At 44.9% G+C, this 24,256-nt stretch overlaps 1 protein-coding gene across 1 annotated transcript in view; it reads left to right on the top strand.

Annotated features, from left to right (window-relative positions):
* Nucleotides 1–16,257, top strand: part of LOC138489427 (zinc finger protein 436-like) — a 60,876-nt gene extending 44,619 nt beyond the window's left edge. Inside the window, exon 2 of the mRNA XM_069617144.1 lies at nt 9,962–16,257. Coding sequence (XP_069473245.1) covers nt 9,992–11,032 — 1,041 coding nt within the window. The 5' untranslated portion in view covers nt 9,962–9,991 and the 3' untranslated portion in view covers nt 11,033–16,257. The remainder of the gene's footprint in view (nt 1–9,961) is intronic.
* Nucleotides 16,258–24,256: the final 7,999 nt, after the last annotated feature.

Below are 24,256 nucleotides of genomic sequence, written 5' to 3'. Positions count from 1 at the left end.
TTGTACCCCAAGAAGTCCCAATATTAGAAACCCAGGGTCTCATTACAAGCATGGCGGTCCTGGAACTACGATACTGGTAAGCATGCCGGTACCGTAGTTCCCTGACTGCGATACTACGAGCTGTGTTCACGGGCGCCTGTCAGCCCGCCAGGTCTGAGCTGGCGGGCAGAGCGGCAGCGCAAGCTCAGCACATCGTATGCATCGCCACCACTCTGAATGTTGCTGGTGCATCCAATGTCCCATTCCCATTCAGCTCTATGGGGCAGAATGGGGATGGGGTGTCCCGCATTACTGACACCCGCAAATGGGCAATTACTGGGTCCGCCAAACTCGGCACAACCTGGTAATTGCCCATTCGCGGGTGCTGGAAAAAAATGGATACCGGTGGCAGCCTCGTAATGAGGCTCCCAGCGTCTTGTCCATCTCGCACAATGTAGGATAAGGAGCACCTTTCAGGCACACACAGTAAAATTAACACTCTTGCCACCAGACGAGAAACTTTGCAAGAAAGGAACTATAGGCCCAAGATGTTTTAATAAACCGTTCCTGACGATCAAAAGCACTGGTTTTTCAGACAGGAAATGGCAAGACTCTACCGTCATGTGCAAGACTGAGGTGCTGAGAGGCCTATTGGATGAAAAACTGAACTTTTCAGAAAAACACTATGCCCAAACATGGAGTGAGCATGTCACCAAGCTAACAATGATCTCAGCTCTTGAAAAGCTAATCAAAGTACAGGAAGAAATGTATGGACTTTGTTTCTATAGTGAGTGCCGAACAGCAGTGGGGTCAATCACACGCTGCAACAGGACAATCATTCTTCGTAATCTCCAAAAAGGAACAGCAGCTCTCACGGACACTATTGGGTGTGTGGTAAACAGGCATACGTGCCCCTCCCGTCATCATGGAGGGGCTTCTGTGCGCTTGTGACACTGCATTCAGCATTGCTGATAATACGGAGGAACACCTAAAAGGGGGTCACTGCTGCACGACGAACAATTCACAGTGCAACAAGGGCAGCCAGCAAAACCAACAGCAACATTCATTAAAGAACCCCCCTTGTTTCGCATCCTGCCAGAAAAAGAACTACATGACTGTCTGTTCCGCAGGAGGCGCTCCAACTACATCTCACAAGAATCATCTGACCTTTTCGCACAGATACTTGACGAATACAAGCTTTTCAACTCTGCAGAGACATTTTTTGCATCACAAATACTTAGAATCCAGATAAGAACAACGCCAAGTGGTTCCAGATCATTAGGTGTGAGCTGATCCAGCTGGCAAATGACACTGAAGACAGGTTCAACATCATCACAGTAGAGCTAAGAGCCCTGCAGCTGATGATGATGCAGAGCCGCTACGTACTGAACCTCTTCACTACAATGGAGGGCGGCGTTTGCCGAAAAATCGGAAGTGCATGTTGCACTTTCGCACCTTCTTCAGATGCTGATAACGGAACACTTTCACATGTGATTGCAGCAGTGCATGAACTTGGAGTGTGCATGCAGAAGGAAGGTGGTGTACAGCCATCAGACTGGTTCACCATGGCATTCGACTGGGTGCCATCATGGCTTGCAACTGCAATGAAAATGCTGATCCCAATCATTGTTTTCTTTTTACTGATTTTCTGTGTGTGCCAGTTAGGGCTGCGATGCTGCACTGACTCTGTTCCCCATGGTGCGAAAATGATGGTCACTGTTACTACTAAACATGGAGATAATATGAAAGTGCTCCCTAGTATTTAAGACGCACAGATGCAAACTGGTGAGAGTAATGGACACAAATACTGCATGGTGGCAATATACAACACAGGGGATGAGGTCGTCAAGCTGTACCACACCACTATCAAGCAACCTCAAGATCTCGAGAACTACCGAGAGGTGTGGGTGGATCTGGATGGGGATGAGGATTGTATTTACATGTCTTGTAGACCCGAGGAATATGCCAGACCAGGGGAGAGTCTAAGAAATGTGTGTCGAACGTAGATGCCTATAAAAGGAACCCCTGCCTGGGAAGAAGCAGAGCGAAGGGTTGTGGGATGGGACAACTGTAGAAAGGTGTATTTGTTACTTTAAGAGTAATGAAAGGGGGGAATGTTAGGGGAGAGGTGGTCTATCCCGCACAAAATGCATCCCGTGTGTGCCAAAGGAGGGAGATGCCCCCACTGTGCAGTTCAGTGCTAAACCAACCCTTTGGCAAAACAGGGAGACTCCATTTTGTGTAACACTGAAAGCCATCTTTTGCTAGGCCCCAAAAATGATCTCTAAATGCTGCTTCTCCCATTCGCAGCACCTCGCATAAACAGCCCTGGCCCCCTCCACATCCATGCCTGCTCTGCCCAAGCTCTGTTCTCACGGAAGGCCAACCATAAATTGTTGCAAATATGCAGTATCCTTTCCCTCCAGATCAGCTCACTGCCCTGGATGTGAAAGGAACAGGCCCCAACTCATTTTCCCATCTGTCTCCACTAAGCTGTCTGTGCATCCTCAACCTCCCCTTTAGACCACCGTCCACCGAGCCCATGTCCCCCTATTCTTTCATGTAGACACAAATCTGACCCCTTTTGTAGTGACCAGATGGGACACCCACCAGAGCCCTAATCCTAGGGGCCCATATATTCTTGTCCAACCTAAACACATGCCCACCAGTGTCTTGAGGCAACAGGCAGATCAAAACCCTACAGTGCGGGCACAGGGTCCGGGGCACACTATATTTATGGACACCTAGATACAAGGGTTAGCATGTCTATCTCTTTGCTTTGGGGCTTTGAAGCCCCCCAATAATGTCAAGTCTTTTTGTGGTAAACATTTGTCTTGTGTCATAAGTTCTAATTGAAGTATATTAAAGGGTTAGGCTATGTAGTGCATTGATGAACTGACCTTCACCGCGGAAATGAGCCCAGCTGACCCACGTGCTACAGGACTGACATCCACACAGTGGCCTATCCGGCACCATCACTCTGCGAGCATCCATACTGTATCAGTTTGTTCTTCCAATTGTATTATAGAGATGCGGTATCTATAGCACATGTCACAGTGATGCGTTTTTGTCTTATAACATGCTGCCCTTGTAATTGGTAGCAGAGTGCTCTCCGGGCAGCAGAGTTCTCTGCGTGCACAGATTGCTTATATATACTTGCAGTCCATCTCTTAGTCTCATTCCCTATTGGATGTGTCTATTACTTGGTCCATGGTTAGTGCGTGTTCGAGGTAGTAGCCTTCACACCTTTGAACTGTGGTCACTTGTGTCTGTCTTACTGTTGATACCATGCCTTCCTTACATAATCCAGTACATGTAGACGAGACTACACTATTTTCTCAAAAGCTTAAGAAGGACCTTGCTGACATAAAGGTGCCTAGAAAATTAGTGCTGGTAGATGACTTGCTATTTGTCTCCCCATCACATAATACATGCAAACAGGATGCTCAGGTGCTGTCAATTGTATTGTCAAATAAGGGACACAAGGCATCCAAACAAAATTGCAAATAGCAGATAAAAGGTATATTATTTGGGCCATTGTATTATATTAGGGCAAAGGTTCATGGCCCCCTCCATGAAAGAAGCTGTGTACACAATTCCCAGTCCAATGAGAGCATTTTTGGGCATGCTAGGTTTTTGTAGGTAGTGGTTTTAAGGTTTTGAGTATACTACGGTGACCACAACAGAGCACCTCTAATGGACACCAGAGGCAGAAGAAGCTTTTCACACAGTCAAAAGGGCATTAGCTGAAGCCACAGCTTTGGTATTAGCATATGTGTTCATTTTTTATTTGATCGAATGATACATTTGACCGAATTTGGTCAGTACCATTCGATCGAATAAAAACAATTTGGCTAATACATACCGAACATGGTGAGCGGGGTGTTCCCCGCTCCCCATGATTGGTATGTATTACCCTTGGGGTGTTGCAGGGGTGTCCCCCGCTTCCTTAATATTGGAGGCGGGGGACTGACAAAAAAAAAGAAAAAGGGATCCTGCGGCGTTGGATCCCAACCCACGTTAGAGGGACGGATCTGACGCCGCAGGGCTGAAGTGGACCATGCAGCCGGCAAACAGGTAAGTGTGGAAGGGGCATGTGGGGTGGCGGGTGTGGGTTGGTGTGAGCGCGTTTGATCCTCTGATAATTGATCGCATGCAGGTTGTTTTTTTCAAACAGTTTGCTGCGATCAATTCTCAGATGATCAAACACCACCAAACCCACAGCTTTAGGTCTATCATATTAAAAAAAGAAATGCCCTCTGTTTTGTCATGAAAGGAATAGTTCCTAATCTGCAGTATTAACACAAAGGCATGGCCATCATCAGATGCCCATTGCATATTACAGTAGAATTGGATGCAGGGACCATGAGAACGCCCCCACACCTCTTCTCAGAATTTGCAGGTCCTCATTCCGAGATTGTATTATTATTAAAAAGTAAAACACAACATGTCTTGTGTCCAGATCAAACAAATATGAAGTATTCTCCAGCATTACCCTAAACTGATGTCCTGTGTTAAATTCAGCATCCTTACTTCCGACCACAGGTGATGGGGAGCCACATGATATCAATCGATATGAATGGACAACTATTACTATTTCCTTATGACTCATAGGAGAAAGATGTCAAATACACCAATACACTAGACTGATGTAATGCATGTTGTGGATGGTTCTTGTTATAGGGGCAGAGATGGCCAGTCGGTAGCAGGGTATGCCGTATGTACATTGGGAGATGTTGTGGCAAGTGGGAAATTGCCTAATGTCACCTCAGCCAAATTTGCAGAGTTGGTTGCACTGTCACATACTCCCAAATTACCAGAACAAGAAACGTCAATATACATACAGAATCCCATTATGCATTTGGGGTTGCTCACAGTTTCTTGATGTCGTCTGGCTTTCCTGTTCAGAATCATGCCTATGCAAGTCACGTGTTAGAGGCCATCATGCTCCCTAAGCAAATGGCTATCATTAAATGCACGGCACATTCACCTTTGGAAAGGGAGGTTGCCTCCGGGCATGATTTTGCAAAGCTGACGTCTGTTTCTGACTCTCAGGCTCAGTTTGTATTAAGATTGAAATGGACATCATAGCCGCCACCCTTCCGAACACTTGAAGCACTAGCCCATACCCAGGAAGTGCTTCTGCTATAGGAAAAATTATTTTGTGCCAGAAATGGTTGCCAATCACATAAGCACTAACTTTGGTAGGATGCACATGGCTGCCATGTTGTGCCAAAAATACTTTTATCTCACCTCACTAGAGTATACCATGAACTGGAAAACATAGGAAAAAGGGGTACAATCCCCACTCTGAATTGGGACTGGATCACATCCACCTTTACCGCCACGGCTCAGACGAACTACAGACAGTGTGTTAAATGTTAACAACATTACAACAGAAAGACAGTCACACTACAAATAGAGTGCATCCACCACCATCTGGTCCCCCTGCATACTACCTCCAGGTGGATTGTATTCAACTGTGAAGATGTAATAACCTGCAATTCGTACTTGTTCTTCTTGACATCTTTTCTTGTTGGGGAGACACCTACCGATGTAACCGAGCATACACCATTGTATGATATGATATGATATGATATGGCATTTGTAACGCTCCTATACACAAGTGTTTCAAGGCGCGACGAGGCGGGGGGGACGAAGGGGAGACAGACAATGATCCTACTAGGACAGGTGTCAGTCAGATCACGCAAGTGCAAGGGTAGAGGGGAAGGGAAAAGTGAAAGGGGGAAGGGAGAGGGGAAAAGTGCAGTACAGGGTTAGTAGAATAACAAGTAAATACTAAGGGCCAGCTGGTGGCAAGTGCAAGGTAAGTGCAGACAAGTGCTGGGAATGGGGGGCTGCAGGGATACAGAGACAGTCCCGCAGTGCAGGGGTTGCCAGGGAGGCAGTGCAGGGGATGAGTGGCTGGGCCAAGGACCGAAATTGGTGAGTGGCCCAGTTGCAGATTCAGTGCAGATTCAGTAATTTTAGCAGGGGAGAGAGGGAGAGAAAGCGGAGGCAAAGAGGAGGGTTTTGAGGTGCTTCCGGAACTGGAGATGGTTCTCCTCAAGTTTCAGGGAGGCAGGAAGGCTGTTCCAGAGGGAGGCCCCTACTGCGGAGAGAGATCTACCCCCAACTTGTTGCTTGGAGAAGCGGCTGACCCTGAGGAAGTTGGAGGCAGATGAGCGAAGAGCTCGAGAAGGAAGATATTTAGGAAGAGAGAGTTGAAGGTATTTCGGCCCAAGGCCCCAGAAGGCCTTGTGGACAATGCAGAGGATTTTGAACTTAATCCTCGCAGCCACTGGGAGCCAGTGTAGTGATTGCAGTCCTGGAGTGATACGGTCCCTGGGCTTGAGGCCAAGGACAAGTCTTGCAGTCCTGTTCTGGATGAGTTGCAAAGGGCAGAGATTAGAGGCAGGCAGATTTAGATAGAGGCTGTTACAGTAATCCAGCTTCAAAAGAACAAGGGCTCTAGAGACAGTGAGCTTCTGGGGGAAGGAGAGGAAAGGAAGGATACCTCTGAGGAGGTGTAGCTGGTAGTGTGACTTCTTAGAGACGTCAGAAATGTGAGGAGAGAAGGAGAGTGTGGAGTCGAAGATGACCCCGAGGTTTTTTGCCTTGCAGGTAGGAGCAGGAAGAGGGTCAAGAGAGGCCGGTCAGAGAGCTGCATGGAAGGAGGGAGTGGGTGTGCTGATGAGTAGAATCACAGTCTTACTGGCATTAAGGCAGCGGTCATTTGCGGCACACCATTCCTGGATAGCAGACAGACAGTCGGAGATGAGGGAAGGAGAGGAGGAGGCCGAGGGTAGCCTGAAAATGAGCTGGGTATCATCCACATAGCACTGAAAGGTGGGGCAGAGAGCGGCAATGTGGTGGGTAAGAAGTGCCAGATACTGGTTGAACAGCCAGGGAGAGAGGTTAGATCCCTGGGGGACACCACAGGTAGAGAAAAAGATGTCAGAGAGGAAGGACCCCAGTTGGACCTGGGAGGGTCGATCAGAGAGGAAAGAGGTCAGCCACATCAGAGCCTGATCAGTGATACCCAGGTTATCACGGAGACGGTTGAGCAGGATGGTATGGTTGACAGTATCAAAGGCAGAAGAGAGATCAAGCAAAATGAGAACAATAGTTACTTATTAAATCAGCTAATTAAGGAGCACTGTTCTTCATTAACCCCGTAAGTGCCAAGGACGAGTATGCTCGTCCTTTTTGCATAGACTTGCATAATAGCCTGGCAAACATACAGCGCAATCTTCATTGCCCACATAATGAGCAGGAGCAGTAGAGCGACAAAATGGCGTGATATAAAATAAGCTGTCGACACTCGGTGTGTAGACTGGCCTCATGAGGTACCAAGCCATGCCACTGGTACTGCTCAGCAGTACGGCCAACAGAAAGATTGTATTAAGCCCTCACAAGCTTTTTTATGGGCGCCCAAAGCGTTCACTATCTTCTTACCTCCTCTGCTTACTATAATATTTGCTTGATGAATGATGCACTTTTCAAATATTGTGAATCTCTGATTTCTGCCAGTGTCCCCCTATGCAGGTGCAGGAAGCACTTCCAAGGGGGTCGAAAGACGCCTGTCATTCCCATGACCCTGAGGTTGTTGTCTTTGTCCAGCAGTTTTAGCAGAAAGCAGAATTGTTCCCGGGTTGTGGGGGCTTTGCCTGTTTTTGTTGGTAAATGTGTCTGCAATTGAGTTAAGGGATCTCCTCACTTGGTTGCCCGCCTCTACCTGCAAGAGAATTGTGCACCCAGGAAATGAGACTTAAATGTGACCAAAAACGTATAGTTCTGGGGCTTTGTTATATACTGTTCTATGTGTGTGACTTTCTCCTTTCAAAGGAATATAAACCAATATCGACATGGACTCCTGACCATGGTATAAGAAAAGATATGGGGCCTCATTACCACCCAGGCGCTAAGTGTTTAACGGAGCCGTAAAAGGCTGCGGTGCCGTTAACCCATTAGCGCCTAATTACGAGGTCCCTTTGCGGGACCCGACCTTAACGGCTGGTCTAGACCAGCCGTTAAAGTAGGGACCCGCAAAGGGACCTTGATGGCAATTACGGTACCGCAATTTGCGGTACCGTAATTGCCACCGTCCCCATTCCCATTGAGCCCTATGGGGCAAAAATGGGAATGGGGAAGGGCCATGGCAGCATGGGGAATTACGCCCCGCCAACCTCGGAATGGGGTGGTAATTCCCCATTACACCATGGCGGACTCCGGCATGGACCATGGTGCTAATGGCACCATGGTTTAGCGCCAGAGTCCTAATGAGGCCCATGGTATAACCTGGCATGGTGGGACTTGTGGCCTAGGAGGAGTCTGGAGCTGTGCGGTGGGCTTGCCCGCCAGGTCCAATCCTGTATCCTTGTCTGCCAGAGTTCAGAGGAAGGTCAGGATAGGCAGAGGCAGACAACATGAGGCAGCTGGGAGTTGCTATGGGAACAAGTGTCTTGCAAGGCATGTGTATTCACAACTGTGGCACTTAAGCATTCTCCCAGCTGCGGTTCTATCTAGAAGCCCATGGGCTAGAAGGTCCTGACACTGTAGGAATTAAAGGGACTCTGCATCGGCTACAAAAGGGTGAAACTGAATGGAAAAGAATAAAACCTATTTGAGATGGTGCTGTAGTTAAGGCTGTTGGTGAACTTCGTGGCTATTATAAGATATAGCAGGAATAGCAAACCGCAGACTATGACAAAATGACATGAGCATCGAATACCTGCTGTGTTTAGTAGAGACACATGGAATCAATACTGTCTGACATCATTAAAGTTCGGCAGTAATTTTAAAACAAGTTTATTAGAAGCCCTCAACTCATTCAGATTCCAAGATGAAGAACCGCTCGCAAGTGTGTGCATATTATGAGATAAGCAGAGAATGCCCGCTCCGTAAAGATTCGAAAATGCCTCCGAATAAATAGGAGAAGTAACAGTACCTACACTGAATACGCTAATATTTGGCCTTGAGAATGATGAATCCGCCCAAGTGTACTTTATTGTATTCACTATTCACAAGCTGGATTAATATTGGTTGAGCATTGGAAAGAAGCAGCGCCCCCATACAGGGACAAATGTTGGAATAAGTTCCTGTAAACACAAAGGCACTGGAAAGGAATGTTTATGAGGGAAAGATCCGGCCCGAATAGTGAACCAAGTTTCCAAGCAGTGCATGATTCAGTGAAAGGGATCTGTTCACATGTATATTAATTTGATCGAACGGCTAGTGGGGCGGTACTGCCATTAATTATTGAATGAAGACATTTTTGGAAATATAAAAGATACGTTTAAAAAGAAATCACTCCTGTGTTGGGTGTGACCTTGTGATAAGAACCTCTGGGCGGACATGGGCTTTAACGGCCCGCAAGGGCTTCTGCTCCGACTGCGAGCCATTAAAGCCCATTGCTGACCCCTCCGCCTCCCCAACGGGGCGTGAAAGCTATTTGCACCTTGGACTATAGCGGGGTGTGGATAGTTTTCTTTTTTTTGCCTTACTGGAGATCAGTTCTGTGCAAACCGATCTCCTATGGAAGAAAAAGAAAATGGCTGCCGCCATTAAAATGGTAAAGGGACTAGGTCCCTTTTCTGATGACAGCAGCCATAAAAAAACATGCTCCACAAAGGCCGCCGTCATTCAAAAAGGGGCGTAGTCCCTTTCTATTTTAATGGTGGCAGGTGCAGGCAGTGAAAGCACAATCGCGCCCAGGAAAGGCAGATTGGGATTGGTCAATCTGTCTTTCCCAGGTGCGAATGCAATGTTGGGCATCTATGTCAATGTTATTTTCTCTGAGAAAGTTTATTTGTTAATGTCTATTTCCTAATTGGTTAAGACTCAGAAAGGTTTATTTTGTCATATTTATTCAGGATTTAACTGTGTAAACAGAGAATGAACAGCTCTCTGCTATTTTCATTGATGTTTAGGCTGTACAATGACATAAAATAATACATGTTACCGCTGCTTCTTTCAACAGAGAATTGATAGCTGTAAGAGGACGCATGCTATGGAGAAATCCTATGAATGCTTGGATTGTGAAAAGCACTTCAATTCAGCGTCAGACCTGAGAAGGCACCAGAGATCTCACACAGGGGAAAAACCATTCAAGTACTTGGAGTGTGAGAAAAGCTTCACTCAGAGCGCAAATCTGCACCGGTATCAGAAAAGCCACACTGGAGAACGACCATACCAGTGTACAGAATGTGGAAAAAGCTTCAATCGGAGCTCAAATCTGTACCAGCATCAGAATACCCATACTGGGGAGCGGCCATACCAGTGTACAGAGTGTGAGAAAAGCTTCACTCAGAGCGCAAATCTGCACCGGCATCAGAAAAGCCACACTGGAGAGAGACCATACCAGTGTACAGAATGTGGAAAAAGCTTTACTCGGAGCTCAACCCTGTACCAGCATCAGAATACCCATACTGGGGAGCGGCCACACCAATGTACAGAGTGTGAGAAAAGCTTCAGTCAGAGCTCAAATCTGCATCAGCATCAGATGATCCATACTGGAGCGCGACCATACCAGTGTACAGAGTGTGAGAAAAGCTTCACTCAGAGCTCAAACCTGTTCGACCATCTGATGATCCATACCGGGGAGCGACCATACCAATGTACCGAGTGTGAGAAAAGCTTCACTCAGAGACCAAGTCTGTATCAGCATCAGAAGAGCCATACTGGGGAACGACCATACCAGTGTACAGAGTGTCAGAAAAGTTTCCCTTTTACATCACATCTGTACCGACATCAGAGGATTCATACAGGGGAGCGACCATACCAGTGCACGGAGTGTGGGAAAAGCTTCAGGCAGAGGTCAAATATGTATCAGCATCAGAAGAGCCATACTGGTGAACGACCATACCAGTGTACGGAGTGTGTGAAAAGCTTCACTTACAGCTCACATCTGCAGCAGCATCAGAGGATCCATACTGGGGAGAGACTATACCAGTGTACAGAGTGTGAGAAAAGCTTCATTCAGAGCTCACATCTGTACCAGCATCAGAAGATCCATACTGGGGGGCGACCACACAAGTCCACAGAGTGTTAGAAAAGCTTCAGTCAGAGCTCAACTCTGTACCAGCATCAGAAGAGCCTTACTAGGGAATGACCATACCAGTGTGTGGAAAGGTTCACGCGAAACTCATCTCTGATTAGGCATCTGAAAATCCACAATGGGGAGTGACCCTGGCAGTTCATGTCATGTGAGGACAAGGTTCAGTTGTAGCTCTAGTTTGTACAATCATCAGAGGATTCATACAGGAGAGAAGCTCCATCAATGCAAAGAGTGTGAGAAATCCTTTGGTTGTGCCTTAGCTGCAATTGAAGAATCTACCATAGGGAGACGCCATCTCGGGGCACTATAATTAGGCTGCAAGTGTGGCATCATCAGAAATGGTGTAAAGACTTACAAGTATAAAGAGTGTGAGAAAAGCTCCATTTACAGCTAGAACTTTACATCCATGTGAGGATCATACAGTGGAGAAGCCACACGGGTGCACAACGTGTGGGCAGCACTTCAATCCATTATGAATCCTGTGACAAGATTGGAGATCACAAACTTAGTGTTTTGACCAAAGCGGCTTGAACGTTGTTGAACCTTCTTAAACCAGCAATGCTTCTGGACCAGTGTTATTCCTTTGTGAATAGTGTTTGATGTCTTACAACAGCAGCTAGAAGGAAAGCACATGCTATAAAAGCAGCAGGGACAGGCACTGAGCAGAACATTATCCTTCCTCACCCTGATGTAAGTTCTTTCTGAACATCAAATGTATACAAACATGCCAAGAAATACAAGATACGAACTGCGGGGGAAAGAAATCTAATGATGACAAGCAGAATAAAGTAAAGTAAAACAACATAGGGGGATAAACCCCAAAAACCTATGTAAGAAAATTAACCTAAAGAGATGAGGGGGGTCAAGTGCAGTGAATGATGCACATGACTAACAAAGAAGGAGACGATGATAAGGAACTAGCACAGGAATGGCATCGAAAGTGGAAACCGGAACCTAAAGATGCGATCAACGAGGACAGCAAAGGATGGTGAACATCAGACTACATTTTATACTAAACAAGACATTGCAAATTCTGCCATTCTCATGTCATGTCAAGATAGATTGTACGAGGGTTTTAATAACATGATTTTCAAAATTGATATGGACATTGCAGATGAAGCCAACTTTTGGGTATTCCTGCATGGTGCCTCAACGTCCTGTCGGCTACCTCCACCCTAACCCAGGATTCCCGATCATTCAAGGTAGTGTGGAAGACTAGAGATTGGTGACCACTACCATCTAAACTAACCTATCTACAATAGGAGTGCTTAAAGGCCAACGCCTTGTCTCCTTTACTCCCTCCAGGACTTTCTACAGGTTCCCTATGCTACTTTCTACAAGGATGAGATCAACAATGTTCATGATAGTGCTTGTATTTTCGCAGGCAGTCTCCCTTTCACTTACGCTCACTCCTCCCCTGAACTTCCCCCTCCTTACTGTCGTTGTCCTCTGCCTATGCCCCCTCTTGCCTTTCCTCCTTCTCCCTCCGGTCTCCTCATGTCTTGTCTTCTCTCCTCTCCTCTCACCTTCTCTGTCCCTCTGGTCTTCTCACATGCCTCTCTCTCTCTCCATTACACCCCTCACCAATTCCCCCTCCTGTCTCCAACTACAACTCCTTCATATCTCTCTCTCTCTCTCTCTCTCTCTCTCTCTCTCTGTCTCTCTCTCTCTTTCTCGTTCTCTCTTTCCCTCTCTCTCTCTCTCTCTCTCTCTCTCTCTCTCTCTCTCTCTCTCTCTCTCTCTCTCTCCTTTTCCCTTTCTATCTCTCTTTCTCTCTCTTCCTCTTTCACTTTGTACCACTCTCACCTTCTACTCTTGGCCTCACCCTCTACACTCTCACCCCATATGCTACCTCCTGCACCCTTCTCCACTAACACTCACTCTCACATGCACTCTCACAATGACAGCTTCACTCTTCCCCCTTGGTACTGCTCTCTCTCACACACAATACCTCACCTGAACCTGGATCCAACGACTCCTTTGATTTCACTCCACCTTCCACCTGGTCTCTCGGTCCACCACCACTTGTCCTGACCTCACCCAAACGCCTTTCACTCTGTTTTGCTCCTACGGGTCTTTTATACAAGTGATTTCCTATTTCTGTTCTTCCATATCCCCTCCTTTGGTTCAATATCTCACCTGACTCAGTGGGCCAATATACGTCTGTCCTTTTCCCCAGGGTCGGGTCACCCCCCCGTCAGACCCTCCCCATTTCCATGTGCAGCATTCTGTACAGTCTGTGGCTGCATCCATTTGGTGTTTGCTCGTGTCCCGTTCTTTCAAAGCTGTGGTAAGTTGTTCTATATGCATGTTAGGTGCAAGTCATATTCTTGATGAACTAAACTGCAGCCTGTAAAGGGGTATCTAGAATTAGTAGGAATGGTGTGACATCACAAGGTTCCAAGGGGAGTTGAAAGAAGGCTGAGAGAGGAGGGGGCTGTGTAGTGCATTTATTGTTGAATAAACTTTGTATGTTATCAGCCTCTATCTTGGTGATTGCAAATTTGAATATTGCATGTGTTGCATTCTTTTTGGATAGGTTGGGGTTTGATGGTTACTTGCATCTCAGAGTCGGTGGTGGGCCAGTTGTTTCCTTCAGCAGCCCACTGTGTTTCCTTGTTGTCGCGTGGTATTGTGGATCGTGTGGTCCTGAAATGAAACCAAGAGAACTCTGGCCAGAATTGAGATTGCAAGGCTTTGGGTGATCAAAAGTAGTACTGATGTCAATAGTCAAGGTACATTTAGGGGGGTCAGGAATCGGGGCCATGCCAATTCCCTCACCCCACCTATGGGGCAGAATTGGCTCTGGCATATGCCCTGGAAGGACTCCTACCCCATGTTGGGTAATGTTCCCCCATGAAAAGGGTCCAGCTTCTGACTCTGTCGCATACCGCCACCCTTTCTTCTATGCCCACATCCTCTTCTGGATTGCTGACTGCCCGCAGGTATCAGGTTAGATAACCCACATTAGCCTGATGCTTTCCAGCCCTATTATCTGTTGGAAAAACATATGGCTCTAAAGCTAGGATCCCTCTCAGGATTTTAGGTTTGTATCTTTATTGCGGGCCATCCCCACCAGAGGTGCATGGTGGGTAACCAGTCTGAACTTTCTGCCTGTCAAATAATATCATAGGGTGTAGAGTGTGACCTGTCCATGTCGCCTCCAGACATATTAATTCCACATTTGGGTAGTTCCTCTCTCGAGCAAACAATGCCCTATAGATGTAGGGGTTTGACTTTTCTTCCCCCTCATTGACTTACAAGAGATCCGCCCCTAGACCACCGCAGGAAGCATTGGTTTGCAAAGTGAATTCTTTGGAGAACTCTGACATAGTCAATACTGGGCTATGACATAGCCCGGATTTGAGTCTTTTGAAGGAGGCACTGTTGGCTGCATCGTTTCAAGAGATGAGGTTGTGACTTCCCGGGTTTGTTTATTAATGGTGCCGCAGGAGAGGGCACATTTAGAATGAAGTATCGATAGCACCCCCCATCCCGAGAAAAGCTGATATGTCCTTTTTGGTCCTTGGGCAGGGAGCCCTCTCATCCACTTCAGCTTTATTGTTGTGAGGCAGTACTAGACCATCACCCGATTTGAAATCGTAGGTACTTCATAGATTGTTGGGCCAGAAAACATTTTGCAGGGTGAGCAGTCGTAACATGGTACATCTTTATACAACTCTTTTAGCCCCATCCCTTTTCACGCACAGTCTCTGCGGCTTTCTCAATTAGGTGTTCCTATGGCGTCCCATTATTTCTAAGCGGGGTCTTTGTATTTATTTGTATTTATTGAGCGCTTTCGCGAAAGTGCTTTTAAAAAAATAATAATTACATTGGTAAAATAAAAAATGACGATGGTAAAATTACAATTGGGAGCTAAGCAGAGGAATGAGCAAAAAGAAGGTGAGTTTTTAATTGAGAACGAAAAATATGGAAAGTAGAAGAGGCAGGGATAGATAACGGAAGAGCTTTCAAATGCTTAGGTTGCAAGAAGTGAGAAAAAAGGAATCGAGAGGAAGAACAAGGTGGCTTAGGAACGGAAAGAAGGAAAAGAGATTGACAGCAAAGAGGAGGAGGAGGAGAGTAAAAAGAGACAAGAGAACCAAGGTAGGATGGGTCAAGACCATAAAGAGCTTTATAGACAAAGCAGAGGAAGCGAAAGAGAAGATGAAGAGCAAAATAAAGTAGAGAAGCAGAACCAAGTGAAGGAGTAACAGAAGAGCAAAAGGGCAGCTGAAAGAGAAGACAAATAGCAGAATTAAAAACAGAACATAGAGGGGGTAAGACCAAAGTGAAGGAGTAACAGAAGAGCAAAATGGCAGTTGAAAGAGAAGACAAATAGCAGAATTAAAAACAGAACGTAGAGGGGTACGACCTAATAAAAGAACTGAGCAATATTTAAGACAAGAGAAAACAAGCGAAAAGATCAGAAGTTCAGTAGCCTGAAGCGAAAGCAAAAGGCGAACATGTCAAAGATTATAAAGATGAAAATGAGCAGAGCGAGCAGTGTTAGAAATATGCAGAGAAAAACAAATAGATGAGTCAAAGACAATGCCAAGGTTTCGAGCAGAAGAAGAAAATGAAAGAAAAGATGCAGGGAAAAGAAGAACAGAGGGAGGAGGGATAGGAGAGGCAGAGGAAGACGGAAAGAAAATAACTCGGTTTTGGAGGAATTAGGATGAAGAAAACGAGATGCCATCCAAGATTTGACAGTCAGTAAACAGGAAGAAACTGTGTTAGGAAGACGAAAATGTAGAAAAGGAGAAAAATGATTTGTGAATCATCAGTGTAGAAATGACAGGAAAGATTACATGAGGACATAAGAGCAGAGAAAGGAATAGTAGAACAGGAGAAAAGAAGAGGGCCTAGAACAGAAATGTGGTAAGTTGTATCCTTTCCCGATACATTGGCTTTGGCTGGTGCTGACATCTCTGAGTCAGTTACAGAGCTGGTGGCTTCTTTCAGCGGTCCTCTTTGCATCCCTGTTGTTGCATGTTCTCGCAGTCCTGCTACCTTACAAAGAGAACCATGGCCAGAAATTAGTTTTCAAGGCAGAAACAGTAATATGGGGCACCTGGTAAGTGCGCGCTTGGGCAACAGTCAGAGTTTGAACAGATATACAGCAAAAGACTGCTGCACTTCAATGGAACAATAGGTAACCCCAACCTAATCTGAAAATGCAACAACAAACATGTGTTCCATGGAAACAACGCTGTCACATAAGTAACAAAAAAAAACAGGTTACACAAATAAACAGTCACGTGTTTAATCACAAAAAGAAAAATCTGTTAAGATTGGTACAGTCTCTGCCAATCTATGTCAATGCCATCTTTGCCAATGCCGCCTTTGCCAGCCCATTCTCTAAAGGTAGAGAAAAGTACTTGAAGTGCGTGCACACATGCTGGTCATATTAAAATATTTAGCGAGAGTAATAAGAATAATACATTGAGATGAATTCTTGTGCCAAAGATGAGAACCTGAAAACTATTATGTTACAATCCTGAGCTAGGGTGTTTCTGCATGGGAGACCATGACTACTATCCCCTCACAGCTGGTCACTGTCATGACATAAGGTAACGGAAAAATAATACAATGAGTCACATTCAGTCATATCACAATGCATTGTTGTTGATTTGTGCCACAGTACTGGTGTAAACGATGATTACACCAGGAAACAGCACCCATCACAGGGTTGTTTAAAAGAACTGATATGTTACATCCTCATAGGAAAACACTAAGGTTGAAACCGAGTGTTGTGCATCTTAGTTTGCTTCAGGTTGGCGTAGAAGTAGCTGACGATCGCCTCCTCTGGGAAGAGCATGTTATTGTAATAAGCCTACAAATGGAATGTCATATTTGTTGTCCAGTTGGTGTTGGGTCTGCCAATGCACGCCAAATGGTAGCTTAGGATCTTGACTGTTCAAGTGTGAAAGGTGTTCACGTATTGTAATACACAGTTCAGGTATCGTGCTCCCGACATATACCTTGTTGCATACAAACGATGGCATAAACAATGTATTTTGGTTTACAGTTAATGAAGTCGTGAAAATACATTTCAAACCGTGATGGCGTGTCAACTTGGTTGTTGGTGACAAAGCATATCTACAAAAATTGCATGTACCACACTTGTGGAAACCAGAGGGACTACTTGTAAGCCAACTGATGTTTGTTGGACGAGTTGGCTTAGGTTCAAGGAAAGAGAGACTGAGTTTAGTTTTCAAAGTTCTGTTTTTGGTGAAAATCAGCTTGGGCCTCCTAGTAATATATTGAGTTAGGTCTGGATCTAGTTTAAGCAGATGCCAATGTTTATTTAACAGCCGGTACAGGCAATCGTTATCTTGAACGTACTTAGTGATTAAATTAACTTCCTTCATTGGCTGTGTTTGCCGCACATCAGTATGGTACATAATCGAATTCCTTGCGAGCAGATTGGTTTTGCGCAAAGCCTTATGTATGCAGTGCGGTGTGTACCCTCATTGCTTGAACCTTTGCACCAACAATTCACATTCTTTCTCATATGCTGCCTGCGTAATACAATTTCTCTTTGCTCGATGAAATTCGTCCACCGGAATATTGTTAACAGACCTCTGGTGGCAACTATTGGCGTGTAACGTTGCATTAACTGCTGTTGCTTTCCTAAAGGTCTTGGTTTGTAACGTTTCATTAATTAAATCGATCCGTAAATCTAAGAATTCAAGACATTGGCTACTAATACAACCAGAGAATTAAATCCCAAAATTATTTTGATAGAGATATTGAGTGAACTGAGTAAATTGCTCAAATGTTCCATTCCATACCACTAAACATCATCTATATAGCACTTCCAAACTATAATTTCTGCCTCAAATGCTTTTGGTGAAAACATTTGTGTGTTCAAAAAAACCCATGAACAGATTTGCCAAAGCTGGCGCATATTTGACGCCCATGGCCACGCCTTTTGTTTGCAGGAAATATTGCTGATTAAACAAACATTGTTTGTGATTTAAAGTAAAGGCTAAGAATGCTCTGATCATATCAATATGTTTAGAAAATGATGAAGAGTGTTCACGAAATATCCAGTGCAAGGCTATGTTGGATGGATGTATACAATGCCTTAACATCAAAACTGCCTAGTTGATAATTTGGTCACCACTCAATTGAATTGAGAATTGCCAAAGTCTGGGTAGAGTCCTTGAGATGCGCAGGCAGTAATGGGACCAAGTCTCTGATTGCAGTATCTATATAAAGTGAAAGGCCTTCTGTTGCCGTACCAAGTACACTCATAATTGGACGGACATCAGGTAATAGTTGATACTTTTTATGGACTCATTATATTATTTTTCCTTTACCTTATGTCAGGAGAGTGACCAGCTGTGAGGGCATAGTGGTCATGGTCTCCCATGCAGAAACATCCTAGCTCCGTATTGTAACATAATACCATGATCCACATCACTTAGTTTTTAGGTTCTCACCTTTGGTGCAATAATTCATCACAATTTATTATTCTTGTTACACTTGCTAAATATTTTAATATGACCAGCATGTGTGCACGCACTTCAAGTAGTTTTCTCTACCTTTAGAGAGTGCGTTGGCAAAGACGGCATTGACATAGATTGGCAGAGACTGTACCAATCTTAACAGATTTGTTTTTGTGAATAAACACCTGTTTATTTGTGTAATCTATTTTTGTTTGTAACTTATGTGATAGCGCTCTTTGCATGGAACACATGTTTGTTGAGTTTTCAAGGCATTAGGTGATTGACAGTGATACCACTGTCAACATTCAAGGCACATTTAGTGGGTACAGGGGACTGGGGCCTTCCCATCTCCCTTTCCCCACCGTTGGGGCAGGAATAACTCTAAGATTCTATGGGCGGCCTCCTACTCCAAGTCGGGAGGAACCCCTGTTCCCCATGAGAGGGTCCAGCCCTTTACCCTTTCACAGTCAGTAAATAGATAGCTCTGGATGCAGAATATATTCATAACAGAACCTTGAAGGCGGTACGGGAGACCAACACCCCCACTAACAATTTTGCTATAAAAGTCCAAATTAATCAGTAATTACACTTCCCAAAGAGGTATTTTGTAGGGTCAAGGACCCCAAATAAGCACAAAGGTGTGCATGTTGTAAAGTATGTTCAGACTGCTTAGCTTGCTTGGGGGGGGGGGCAGAACGTGGGAGAAAACACACAGAACGTTCTGTAATGTCCCTTTAGCCAATTGCAATTTCCCCTTCCCCTTCCTCTGATCCAGATAGGGGCAGATGAGCACTTCATCTTTTTCTGTATTTGAACGCAGATTACATTTATGAATTTAAGGTACATGCTGAAATGTCTAGAAATAGCCTTTCTCAACACTCGATTCGCATTCGCAAAGGGGTAGATGTGGAGAATCTGAATGCGCACATTGACGATGTCCACATCCTCATGCCCTTTGTTAATTCTGCATGCGTGCATTAATGATGTCGACATCCTGATGCCTTGTGTTAATTCTGAATGCGTGCATTGATGATGTCCTCATCCTGATGCTCTGTGTTAATTCTGATGTGTGCGTTGATGATGTCTGCATCCTGATGGCCTGTGTTAATTCTGAATGTGTGCATTGATGATGTCCACACCGTGATGCTGTGTTAATTCTGAATGAGTGCATCAGTGATGTCCACATCCTGATGCCATGTGTTAATTCTGAATGTGTGCATTCATGATGCCCTCATCCTGATGCCCTGTGTTAATTCTGAATGCGCGCATTGATGATGTCCACATCCTGATGGCCTGTGTTAATTGTGAATGCGCTCATTGATGATGCCCATGCCCTGTGTTAAATCTGAATGTGCGCTTTGATGATGCCCACATCCTGATGCCTTGTGTTAATACTTAATACACACATCAGTGATGCTCACACCCTGATGCACTGTGTTAATTCTTAATGCGCACATCAGTGATGCCCACACACTGATGCACTGTATTAATTCTGAATGTGTGCTTTGATGATGCCCACATCTTGATGCCCTGGGTTAATTCTTAATGCGCACATCAATGATGCCCACACACTGATGCCCTGTGTTAATTCTGAATGTGCGCTTTCATGATGCCCACATCCTGATGACCTGTGTTAATTCTGAATACTCACCTTGATGATGTCCACATCCTGATACCCTGTGTTAATTCTGAATGCGCCCATCGATGATGCCCACATCCTGATGCCCTGTGTTAATTCTGTATGCATGCATCAATGATGTCCACATCCTGATGCCTGTGTTAATTCTGAATGTGTGCATTGATGTCTGCATCCTGATGCCCTCTGTTAATTCTGAATGTGCCTATCGATGATGTCCACATCCTGATGCCCTATGTTAATTCTGACTAAATACATTGATGATGCCCACATCCCGATTCCCTGTGTTAATTCTGAATGCGTGCATTGTTGATGTCCACATCCTGATGCCCTGTGTTAAATCTGAATATGTGTATCAATGATGTCCACATCCTGATGCCCTGTGTTAATTCTGAGTGCGTGCATTGATGATGTCCATATATTGATACCCTGTGTTAATTCTGAATGTGCGCATTGATGATGTCCACATCCTGATGCCCTGTGTTAATTCTGAATGCGCGCTTTGATGATGTCCACATCCTGATGCCCTGTATTAATTCTGAATGCGTGCATTGATGATGTCTACATCCTGATGCCCTGTGTTAATTCTGAATGTGCGTATTGATGATGTCCACATCCTGATTCCCTAAGTTAATTCTGAATAAACACATTGATGATGCCCACATCCTGATTCCCTGTGTTAATTCTGAATGCGTGCATTGTTGATGTCCACATCCTGATGCCCGGTGTTAAATCTGAATGCGTGCATTGATGATGTCTACATCCTGATGCCCTGTGTTAATTCTGAATGTGCGTATTGATGATGTCCACATCCTGATTCCCTATGTTAATTCCGAATAAACACATTGATGATGCCCACATCCTGATTCCCTGTGTTAATTCTGAATGTGTGCATTGATGATGTCCACATCCTGATGCCCCGTGTTAATTCTGAATGCGCTAATTTATGTCAACATCCTGATGCCCTGTGTTAATTCTGAGTGCGTGCATTGATGAAGTACACATCCTGATGCCCTGTGTTAATTCTAAATGTGCGCATTGATGATGTCCATATCCTGATGCCCTGTGTTAATTCTGAATGTGCACATTGATGATGTCCACATCCTGATGCCCTGTGTTAATTCTGAGTGCGTGCATTGATGAAGTACACATCCTGATGCCCTGTGTTAATTCTAAATGTGCGCATTGATGATGTCCATATCCTGATGCCCTGTGTTAATTCTGAATGTGCGCATTGATGATGTCCACATCCTGATGCCCTGTGCTAATTCTGAATGCGCTCATTGATGTCCACATCCTGATGCCCTGTGTTAATTCTGAATGCGTGCATTGTTGATGTCCACATCCTGATGCCCTGTGTTAAATCTGAATATGTGTATCAATGATGTCCACATCATGATGCCCTGTGTTAATTCTGAATGCGCGCATTGATGATGTCCATATCCTGATACCCTGTGTTAATTCTGAATGCGTGCATTTATGATGTCCACATCCTGATGTCCTGTGTTAATTCTGAATGCGCTCATTGATGTCCACATCCTGATGCCCTGTGTTAATTCTGAATGTGCACATTGATGATGTCCATATCCTGATACCCTGTGTTAATTCTGAATGCGTGCATTTATGATGTCCACATCCTGATGTCCTGTGTTAATTCTGAATGCGCTCATTGATGTCCACATCCTGATGCCCTGTGTTAATTCTGAATGTGCGCATCAATGATGCCCACATCTTGATGCCCTGTGTTAATTCTGAATGCGTGCATCGATGATGCCCACATCCTGATGCCCTGTGTTAATTCTAAATGTACGCATTGATGATGTCCACATCCAGATGCCCTTTGTTAATTCTGAATGCGCGCATTGATGATGTCCACATCCTGATGCCCTGTGTTAATTCTTAATGTGTGCATGGATGATGCCCACATCATGATGCCCTGTGTTAATTCTGAATGTGCACATCAATGACGCCCACATCTTGATGCCCTGTGTTAATTCTGAATGCGTGCATCGATGATCCCCACATCCTGATGCCCTGTGTTAATTCTGTATGCATGCATCAATGAGGTCCACATCCTGATGCCTGTGTTAATTCTGAATGTGTGTATTGATGATGTCTGCATCCTCATGCCATCTGTTAATTTGGAATGCCTGCATTGATGGTGCCCCCATCTTGATGCCCTGTGTTAATTCTGAATGCACGCATTGATGATGTCCATATCCTGATACCCTGTGTTAATTCTGAATGCGTGCATTTATGATGTCCACATCCTGATGTCCTGTGTTAATTCTGAATGCACTCATTGATGTCGTCCATATCCTGAAGCCCTGTGTTAATTCTAAATGTACGCATTGATGATGTCCACATCCAGATGCCCTTTGTTAATTCTGAATGCGTGTATTGATGATGTCCACATCCTGATGCCCTGTGTTAATTCTTAATGTGTGCATGGATGATGCCCACATCCTGATGCCCTGTGTTAATTCTGAATGTGCACATCAATGATGCCAACATCTTGATGCCCTGTGTTAATTCTGAATGCGTGCATCGATGATGCCCACATCCTGATGCCCGGTTTTAATTCTGTATGCATGCATCGATGAGGTCCACATCCTGATGCCTGTGTTAATTCTGAATGCGTGCATTGATGATGTCTGCATCCTCATGCCCTCTGTTAATTTGGAATGACTGCATTGATGGTGCCCACATCTTGATGCCCTTTGTTAATTCTGAATGTGCAAATCGATGATGCCTACATCCTGATTCCCTTTGTTAATTCTGTATGCATGCATCGATGATGTCCACATCCTGATGCCTGTGTTAATTCTGAATGTGTGGCTTGATGATGTCTGTATCCTCATGCCCTCTGTTAATTCTGAAAGCGTGCATCGATCATGCCCACATCCTGATGCCCTGTGTTAATTTTGAATGTGCGCATCAATGATTTTCACATTCCGATGCCCTGTGTTAAATCTGAATGCGCGCATTGATGATGTCCATATCCTGATACCCTGTGTTAATTCTGAATCCGTGCATTGATGATGTCCACATCCTGATGCCCTGTGTTAATTCTGAATGCTTGCATTGATGTCCACAACCTGATGCCCCGTGTTAATTCTGAGTGTGCGCATTGATGAGGTCCACATCCTGATGCCCTATGTTAATTCCGAATGCGCGCATTGATGAGGTCCCCATCCCGGTATCGTGTCATTTTGCCGAAGTATTTTTCAATGTGGGACTTTTCATCGACAACCTTTTCATCGACCAAAACTCTTTTTTCAAAAAAATATTTTTTGGTAGGTATTTTTTTGGGGTTGGGGTATGATTATTTAATTAAGGGAGGGGTCTGGAGGGGGGGAACCCCCCCACAAAGCCCCCCCATAAATAAAAAATAAATAAAGAGTTTTTGTCGATGAAAGGGTGTCGATGAAAAGTCCCACGATGAAATATATTTCGGCGAAATCACATAGAACCCACATCCCGATGCCCTGTGTTAATTCTGAATGTGCGCATTGATGATGTCCATATCCTGATGCCCTGTGTTAATTATGAATGTGCGCATTGATGATGTCCACATCCTGGTGCCCTGTGTTAATTCTGAATGCGTGCATTCATGTCCACATCCTGATGCCCTGTGTTCGTTCTGAATGCGCGCATCGATGATGCCCACATCCTGATGCCCTGTGTTAATTATGTATGCACGCATCGATAATGTCCACATCCTGATGCCTGTGTTAATTCTGAATGTGCCTATCGATGATGTCTACATCCTGATGCCCTATGTTAATTCTGAATGAACACATTGATGATGCCACATCCTGATGCCCTGTGTTAATTCTAAATGCGCCCATTGTTGATGTCCACATCCCGATGCCCTGTGGTAATTCTGAATGCGCGCATTGTTGATGTCCACATCCTGTTGCCCTGTGTTAATTCTGGATGCGCGCATTGATGATGTCCACATCCTGATACCCTGTGTTAATTCTGAACGTGCACATTGATGATGTCCATATCCTGATGCCCTGTGTTAATTCTGAATCTGTGCATCAATGATGCCCACATCGGTAATTCCGCCAAATAAAACCTGTTGGGTCCAATGGACCCAAAACAGATAGGGAATTACAC

Source organism: Ambystoma mexicanum, chromosome 9 (assembly GCF_040938575.1).
Source record: "Ambystoma mexicanum isolate Mex_15411 chromosome 9, UKY_AmexF1_1, whole genome shotgun sequence".
In the NCBI taxonomy this organism is placed as follows: domain Eukaryota; kingdom Metazoa; phylum Chordata; class Amphibia; order Caudata; family Ambystomatidae; genus Ambystoma; species Ambystoma mexicanum.
This window is presented reverse-complemented; position numbering and strand designations above follow the sequence as displayed.